General features: G+C 33.8%; 1 protein-coding gene across 1 annotated transcript; it reads left to right on the plus strand.

Moving 5' to 3' along the window:
• Nucleotides 1-8,298: 8,298 nt before the first annotated feature.
• LOC140831452 (uncharacterized) lies at nt 8,299-8,877 on the plus strand. Its single transcript, XM_073195204.1, has one exon. It carries the CDS (start codon nt 8,299-8,301, stop codon nt 8,875-8,877), a length of 579 nt encoding a protein of 192 aa, XP_073051305.1.
• Nucleotides 8,878-9,837: the final 960 nt, after the last annotated feature.

The raw sequence follows: 9,837 nt of genomic DNA on the forward strand, positions 1-9,837 counted from the left end.
TATACATAAGAATTTTTATAAGTGATGAAAATAATGAAAAGTTGAAGGAGGCTACTTGATTGTGACACAAGGATATGATTGGGGATATCGTGAGGGAAAAGACCCTAGAGGAAGCTTGTATATGGGAGAAGGCCCGAGAGGGAGCCTGGATGCGGGAAAAGACCTCAGAGGGAGCCCATTTGCAAGAAAAGGCCTCAAAGGGAGCCCGACGATCGTGTTTCCATCGAAATGATATGATGATATGTAAGGCCAATGCTCAGTTGACCCGTGAGAGTGTCGCTGATGTCCCCACCGCATGATACCATGGCTATAGGTAGATGGATCCATCGACCTACAGTTGAAACGAAGTCACAATTAATTATCTAAATTCAATAAAAGGGAAACATATATGTATATGATGATAAAGAAAAAGTTTACGATGTAAGAAAATATTTAAAGTTTATGCATGTTCAAGAAAAGCTATTTTATTAAAAGTATTTAACTGTTGCATTTGAATGTATATGTATTACTTGCTATCATGGTTAAGATTTGCTTAGTCATTAGACTCAATATGTGTGATCGATGCAAGTGAGCATGCTTTTGATGTTAATGGAGGACTTGATGGTTGTACTAGCCGTACTGATGGTGGACAACCTTTGCTAGCTTTCCTCATCATGTTTATGATTTAAGTTTACTTTAAAGATTTTTTGACTTTTATTCTTTTGAGTGTTTTGAGAGGATTTAAGAGTTTATGCTTTATTTTGAAAAATGCTAGTTTTAGGTTTGGTGACGTTTATGATTTTATGTTTTGAATTGTGTTCTTTTGAATTTCAAATAATATGTTAGTTGATTATGTTAATAGCAAATATATATATATATATATATATATATATATATATATATATATATATATATATATAATATATATATATATATGTATCTCCGAGAGTAGTAAAGAAAGAAAAAAATATTAGTATATTTAAAAAAACGAGCAGTGGACGTTTCAGTTGATATCAGAGCAACGTTTCTGCTTAGGGTTGTGCCACCGTCAGTTCCGAAAAGCTCAGTCATCAAGCCTTATGTCTGTAAGTTTAAATGTTTTTAATGTTATCACATGCATGTTTACATGATTTATACGTTTAAGCTACATGTTTAAACACTTTTTTTTTAAGTTAAATGGCATTTATGTTTAAGTTTGCATGATAAATGATTTTTATGATTAAACCTACATGGTTGCATGATTTTTTTTATGCTAAAAGATTAGATGCTTTAAAAATTTTATGCATGTTACAATATGAAAAAAGAAATTATATTATTTTCATGCATACTAGCTTCTTATTACAATTAGACATATTTCAGAATTTGGTTAATGGACGTTAGGAAATTTTGTAAATGATTTGACTATATTGATTTTTTTGTTTTAGTATTGATATTATACTTTTTGGGTCATAAGTTAGTCATGAAGATTGTGAATATTTTTTGGACATGTAGATTTTCTAAGAAAATACTGATGATTCGTGGTTACTAATTGAGTTAATTTTTAATAATTACATATAAGGAATAATGATTCAAGACTGCGATGGTCTTTAGAAGTATAAAAAAATATAAATTGGGATTTTAGGTTTTGATGGAAAGGTAAGATTGTTTATAGTAATTGATTTTGAGTTTAATAAGGTTAAAATTATTGAACGTTATGTTATGAGAAACCTATAGAATAGAATTAGAAATACCAAGAGCTTACGGGTTAATTGTAGAATTTTCATAATTTAGGACCAATCGGATACTTTTCGAGGAAATTATGAATTGTTAAGAAATTTGGGGACTAATTTAGCAATAAGTTAGAATTAAATGGTTAAAATAATATGATTTTTTTATGATTTAGGCTGGAACGGATATTTAGAACCATGAGATATTTTAGTTATAATGCTATAAGGAATAGTAATCAAGGCATTGTAGACTGAATCAATATTGAGCTTGAAAATCTAAGCGTTAGTGAAATAATGTTGTGGCAAATTAAAATTTTATAATGATGATAATTTAAGGTAAATTGATCAATTATTTAAATTATATGATTAAATATTAAGTTAACATATTTTCGGAAATTTAAGGTTTGATTTACATGTACATATATTTTAGTCATGATCTTAAGAGTTATAACTATATCTTTGTTATAGTTAAAAAAATTATAAAGTTGTGTATGATTGATGGTTAATTTACTTGGGAGACGTATGTAAGAAGTGAGATAAACATCATGTCTTGGGGAATTTAAAAATATTTGTTCTTAAAATTCTAGTAATATCGTGATATTTGGAAGTAAGAGTTAGACTTAATTTAATTGCAGTGATAAGAGTCAAAACCAGTAGGTCGCGATAGCTATAATCAGAAGATAGTATAAAAACAGAAGTTCTCGTATCACATTAACAAAAGAAGTACTCTTCAAGTACCTAAACACCTTAGAAAATTAGAAGCAGCACTTAACTTTAAAAGCAGAACTTAGCTTTAGCAGAAGTAACTTAACGCTTTTACTTGGTCATTACAATCTTAAATGTTACCGTTACTTTACCTAGTACTAACATTAATTGCACCATTAATGCTGTACAAAGACATTTAACGCTCCTTGCCAATTTTGGTATGAAACAAGACTGATTACTCTGAAACTTTCTGCATGATCTTTTTTAGGTATTAAAGCTGACTCTACTCAGGAGCATCAGAAGCTATTTTTGATTGTAGACGTTGGACTCAGAGTTTTCTATATATATAGAGGTCAATCCTTTATAGAAAATAACGTTATTATCATTATCAACGCAACGATTATTCCAACGTGAGTTTTGAGCTTTCATCAACTACTTATCTTCAAGCTCAACATACAGAAAAGTAGCACACGCTTTATTATCCATATCCGATCTTCTGAGATCACTTTGTGTTGTTGTTGTTTCGAAAATATCTTCAAGCTAAACACGTTACTATAACATTGAGAAGAGTTTGTAAACTGGAAAAGAGTATTTTCCAGAATTTTGTTGTATTCATTTTACTGAATTGTGTAACTAAGAGTTTCAGTAGGTTAAGGGTAAGCCCTGCTGAAGTGGGTGTGTACAAGTGTTGTCTTGTAATATCCAAATTCTTTTAGTGATACTGAAACGTCTGCTACTTGTTTTCTTAAAATGTGCTATAATTTTTTTTTCCAAACCTCACATAGCATTCGGCCAAATCATAAAATATTTTGGAACCATTTTAAAAGTAAAACAACCAACTATTTTATCAACCCGAAAACATTATTTGAACAGTATAGTCCATACCATAACCTCTTAAAAACCACTCATAAATAAATCATTGTAAAAATATCTTTAACATAACTTAAATCATAAATCATAACTAGTGCGGAAAACTAGCGTCGGTCCTCGGGTTATGTGCACCTTCAGTCTAGCAAAGTCAACCATCAAGACCTCCATTAACATTATTATCATAATCACCTGCATCAATCACACCTAATGATCTAAAGACTCAACACACCATAATCTTGATAACAACATAATACATATACAGATAACATATAACAGTGAAAAATACTTGTACTTAAAATATCGTTTTCATGAAGATGCATAAACTTTAAACATAACTATTTTCATAAACATTTTCATGATGTATAAAATTTAAAAACATTTTCATAATACTTTTTCATAAACATATTCATGTCATCCTCAACATATTCGTATTTATATTATCATCAACATATACATATTCTTTTTTCCTTTCGTTGAATTCAGATCGTTAATTGTGACTTTCGTGTTCGTCTACGTCTACGTCTATGTGTTGGGCGATGGATCCATCTACATGTAACCACAATATTGGGCGGCGGGGACACCAGCAACACTCTCACCTGATCAACTGAGCCTTGGTCTTCAAATTAACATATCATCGTATACATCTACATATCTGTATCCAAGGAAACACGATCGTCGGGCTCGCACTAGAACCATAACCCTCACGATATCTCCAACATATCATCGTATTATTAACAATTACTTCACTTCCTTCAACGTTTCATATTATCATCACTTAATAAAATTTAAACATGCATGTAACGTTTTTGTTTTAAACCAAGCATGCAACATGTGGGGACCCGGACGCTAATTCATTACTTAATCATTCTTTGGGAATAATTTGATCAATTATAATAAACACGGTCTAATTTTTTTTAAAAAAAATACAAATGTGGAACGTAATGGAATCACTCTGATATACATATCAAAAGTAAAGTACATGTCTTGTACTCAATACATTAAAATCAACTAGGGTTCAACTACTATATGTCAAGTGCTGAAGCCTATCTACTTCTGATCCGGATCTCCACGCTAACTTGTCTTCTCTCATCCTCTTCTTGACCCTGATCCTATCCCACCTATTGTCATGCACACATACAAACACGACAACAGCCGGATAACTTAGGTGAGAATATAATCCCAATATAAACAATGAATAAATAAAATCATATAAAATTATATATAAAAGCATAAACAGTCATCAATAACATGTATCAAATCTGAAAACATGAATCGATATAAAACTATAAATCAACTAGTGACTCGTCATCTCAGACTCGACTCATCTCTAATCTAGGGATCCCGGTTCCTGGACATTAACACATATATCGAATCTCAACGATAGGAGTCGATATACTCCTAAGCAACATCAATATAAATCAAACATCCCGTGTCTTGGCATATCCGCCAATGACAAGGCATCTCCGCCCATGACTCAATCCCTGCTTTGCTATAAATCAATAAACTAAGCATATCAATCTCATGAAATTTCAAACAGCAATGCAATAAAGTAAAGTATGTGGTTTTGGGAAACTCGAGTCCAATCTGACTCGGGTCGATCTCCCCGTTAACATCGATTTATACCTTTCTTTCTGTCGATCTGACGAAGTCAAAGTCTTGAAATCAAAGCCTGTCAATACTCAATTTGGCAATGATAATTGAATATATACTGTATCAATATACAACTCAAATCAAGACATCTCAGTCTTATCAAATTCTGACGGCACAACAGTATAATTCCAAAGTACCGGTAATACAAATCAGTATATACCAATCCCAATAACTCATAATCAATCGATAAACATAATCTGATAACAAATCTATATTATTTCAATCATATCAAATCTGATAAATCATAACAATTTATACAGTATCTATTCTTCAATCCGGTTTTAATTATAAGATGTCTATATCGCAAGAACACAATATATGAATCAAATCCGATTCCTTCAACATCATATTTTCAAATCATATCAAAAACATAAGAAACTTACGTCCTTATGAAGCCTGTGTCGATAGGAACACATTACTGAAGTCGGATTGAAATTCTGACGGACGAATTTTACGCAAACTTCAAATTCCTCCAATAAAAGGCAATTCTCTGAAGCCTTCTTTTCGTTTTTCCTTAGCTTGGATATTGAATGAAGGAATATATACATATATATATATATATATATATATATATATATATATATATATATATATATATAAACGAATGGCAAGAAAAACGTTGCATGATTATTTGCAATGCACGTCTCGCACATATACGCGAACTTCCTCGGTGCATATGCGCGAGACACTCTGTCTCGGCACGTAACATCACAGCAGCTCGCGCATATGCGCGTACCATCTCTGCGCATATGCGCGAGACCTACTGTCTCCGCACAATTCTTCCCGCACAGCTCGTGCATATGCGCGCACTACCTCCGCGCACATGGGCGACCCTCTCTGGACTCTGCATCTTGTCAATACGCCTCCCCGTGCATATGCGCGCCCTGTCTCGCGCATATGCGTGCATCATGTCACGCATATGCGCAGGGGTACTATCCTCGCACATATCTCGTGTCTTTTCTCGTCTTTCCCAGTCTGATCCTTTCCGTGTATATACACATCAATTATCAATGAATCATTTCAAATTACAATAGCAAAATTCTCGGGTATTACACAACATGTCGTTTAAATGTCCATAACTAAACCATAAAATCCATAAACGTTTTAAAAATAACATTCTAACATATACATATGCATGAACATTTAAAATAACATTTTAACATATAAAAATTCATAAACATTTCAAATCATCATATTAGCATATAAAACAGCTTTTAGGACACTGCCATGACGTTTACTAATTTCTAGGTGTAAAATGACCGTTTTACCTCTAGACGTAAAATTTCAAGTTTTCGACTTTTTCTTAATTCCAAGGACTCTCACATGTCCCAAATAATTATTTAAGCTTACATAAATTTTCTCATATTTTTATTTAGCTTAAATCGAGGACTTTTAAATTAATATTTAAATAAGACGTATTTACGTTTTAATCCCGAATTAAACCAAACCTTATTATAAAATTCCCAAATTAAAAACTTAGACTTTTAATAATTATTTGAGCCTAAATATTATTTTCAATAATTTTATAAAGCTTAAAACTAGGCATTTCAATTAATTCGTTAATTAACGTTTCATGCGGCGATAAAATCTCGGATAAATCAAAAACTCGTTATTCTGATCCCAAACTTTAACCATAACATTTTTAGTATTTATTCTACCCTTCCAAGTCATGAACCACCCTCGTGGACCCATGGATTCATTTTTAGCCTTTTAATTTTCGAAATAGACACCTTATCAAAACCATCGAGCCATCTCCCAATTTACTCGAGCCACGCCCGAGCCACCTTGAGCCAAAACCTAGACAACCCACCTAGCGACCATATTGACCAAGTCCAACCCAAAAACCCGGCCCTGGCCCGCTCAAAACTTGCTGTAACTCGACCCATGATTCTGCATGTGTATGTGTGATTCCTTGTATGCCTAGGACTCCTAACCCAACTAGGACTCTCCCAGCCGAGCCACCACCGAGCCCACATGACCCTCACCAAGTTGTGCACGAGGCTAGGACCCTTCTTGACCCTGACCCACGTACCTTAGGACCCATCACCCTGACCTGGTCGAGCCCAAAGACTCCATGCACAGGAAACGTGCCATATCATGAAGAACAATCCAACAACCCCACGGCTCCTTCTTCCCTTCTTGGCCTTCCGCTTTCCAGCTTGGTTTCTTAACAAATTGTATCATATTTTAAACAATAATTACTCATATAACAACCCATAAACCTTACCTAATCATTACAGCCCCTTAACACGTTTAACATAATTTTTGCAACAATTTCATGCCTAAAAAATTCACATATATTATAAAAACGAAATTGTTTCATGATGCACTTGTTTTTCATGCAAAATTTCAATTAAATAAAATACTATGGTGTGATAGATGTTTGAAAGAAAGAATATGGCGTGTCTTTGCGTATTTAACGCACGATTTTACGTTGACAAATCGAAGAATGGCGGAGAGAAGACGATGGCTTGAAATCCTTTGCCACTTTTGAAAAATTATTGTGCGTGTGCTGTCGTGTACTTGGGGAACAAAGGGGTGGGTATTTGTTGGGGAAGGGGGGGCCGAGACTTTATGGGAGTGGGGAAGAGTTTGATCTTGTTAGAAAGTGTGTGGCCGTGAAAAATGTGAGTGGGAGAAGGATTTTTAACATATTTTATAGTAAATTATTCTACTAATAGGGCTTAGGCCTATTAAGCCTTCAAATTAGGCCCAATAATCTTTAATTAAATAATAAAAATTATTTTGTTTAATAAAGTTTGAGAATTTATTAGCCGGGTTGCCAAAACGTTCGTATTTTGTTGAAAACACCGATAAAAATTACGTCCCGGCATATAAAATCACATCAACACCCCTTACTTTCAAAAATAATAAAAAACATCACGCTTAATTTAAATAATTAAAAACATTCATTTAATAAAAATATTTTCTATTTTTCAGCCATCGGTCTCCATTCCTCGATCGCAACTCGAATAACCTTTAAAAATATATTTTAAACATGTCAATATGCACAACATAGTTAATTAATGTAATTAAAACATTTAATTAAAATACACAAAGAATTTAATAACTCGTAGGCATGTGGTTCGTGTGGACCTTCAAATTTTTCGGACGTTACAGATACCTTCTGGAAACAGAAGAAGGGGATACGTAGAAAATTTTATCTTCGAACTTCCAGAAACAACCACTGTTCAACTGCCTACTATTTTATTATTTCTCATTGTACTCCATTGGATCGTTTCTGCAATTATTATTGTGATCTACTAGACTTACACTCGAACAAGATCAGCTATAATCTCTAACATGATTCTAGCACTTTTTGCAAAATCATCCAACAAAGGAAAGATTTTATTCACCCCCCTCTAAACTCCTTATCGATCCCCAAAAAATGGTATCAGAGCAGATTTTTCTTGTTCTGAATATTTACAATAGATATAGCACATTCAGCAAAGTACCCATGTTTTCAAAAGAATATTTCGATGACTGGAAGATCCATATGCAAGCTCATCTTGCAGTTCAAGACGATGACATATGGTTTGTCATCAAAGATGGTCCACTGAAGATTTTAAAGCCTAACACTGCTATTGATGTTACTGAGGGAGCACCTCAAATGGTTGAGAAGCACAGAATTAAATGGACTGGCGAGGATAAAAAGAAATCAAATGTAGACAATGTTGCGAAGGACATTCTCTACAAAACGCTTGATAAGAACACCTTTAGGAAGATCAAGATGTGTTCTACTGCAAAAGAGATTTGTGAAAAATTCATCCAAATCTGTGAAAGAAATGAACAGACAAAGGAGAATAAGCTGTCTGTAGCAATGCAGAAATTTGAAAATCTCAAAATGAGAGTTGGAGAAACTCTGAATGAATTTGATGAACATTTGAGCTGCTTAGTCAATGAGCTAGCAGCTCTGGGGAAAGAATATGGCAACAGAGAAATAGCACTCAAAGTTATGAGAGCTTAACCCAGAGAATGAGATGTAAAAACTATGGCTATGAGAGTATCTAAAGATCTGAACAAATTAGAACTACAAGACTTGTTTGCAGACTAAGTTTGAACTCAAAGTGAGAAGTTGAGGAGAGCCCTCATCAAATTCACCTACCAAGGCTCTTACTGCTACTACTACCGTTGTTCCAAATACATCACCTACTACTGCGATTGAAAGCAGATATAAAAAGACTGCTGAACAAATCCGCAATGATGCAATGTCTTTATTTGTGAAGAAAGTCTCCAGATTCATGAAGAAGAATCATCGAGCTTATCAGGGTCCTAACCGAAACTTTAAGAAGGATTCACCACCTGGTGACATGGCTTGTTTCAACAGTGGAAAAGTCGGGCATTTCATTGCTGATTGCCCTAAGCCAAAGAAGGATGATCAAAAGAAAAAGAAATACAGGAGGAATGACAAGAAATCTAGAAGAGACCGCAAAGCGATGATTGCAGAATAAAGCATATCAAAATGGGCGGATTCTAGTTCTGAGTCTCCTGACTCAGAAAGTCATTCCAGTGATAGCGATGCAGAAGAGATCAAATGTCTCATGGCAGAAACTGAATCAACCTTGACATCTGGAGAGGTATTTGACTTTGACTCTAATGAATTTACACGAACTGATTTGGTTAATGCACTGCATGACATGGTAGAAGAGTACTCAAGACTTTCTCTATCATTCAAGGAAGTTAAAACTGAAATCAAAACTTAAAGGATCAAATCAGTTAGTTTACTTGCTTGCAAGAAAACAGTTGTGGTGATCTAAAAAATTGAGATAAGTACGTTGAAGACTGAGAATGACAGAGTAAATGCAGATTACCAGACAATGAGGTCTGAGAATCAAAAGCTATCGGTTCTAGTAAATGAATGGAACAATTCTTCTGTTTCATTAGAGAAGATACAAGAATTACAGAAGAAATCTGGAGACAGGAGTGG

Source organism: Primulina eburnea, chromosome 5, assembly GCF_022965805.1.
Source record: "Primulina eburnea isolate SZY01 chromosome 5, ASM2296580v1, whole genome shotgun sequence".
Taxonomy (NCBI): Eukaryota; Viridiplantae; Streptophyta; class Magnoliopsida; order Lamiales; family Gesneriaceae; genus Primulina; species Primulina eburnea.

Excerpts from the sequence above, each read along its gene's own strand:
- LOC140831452 (XM_073195204.1), top strand. The coding sequence starts at position 8,299 with ATGGTATCAGAGCAGATTTTTCTTGTTCTGAATATTTACAATAGATAT.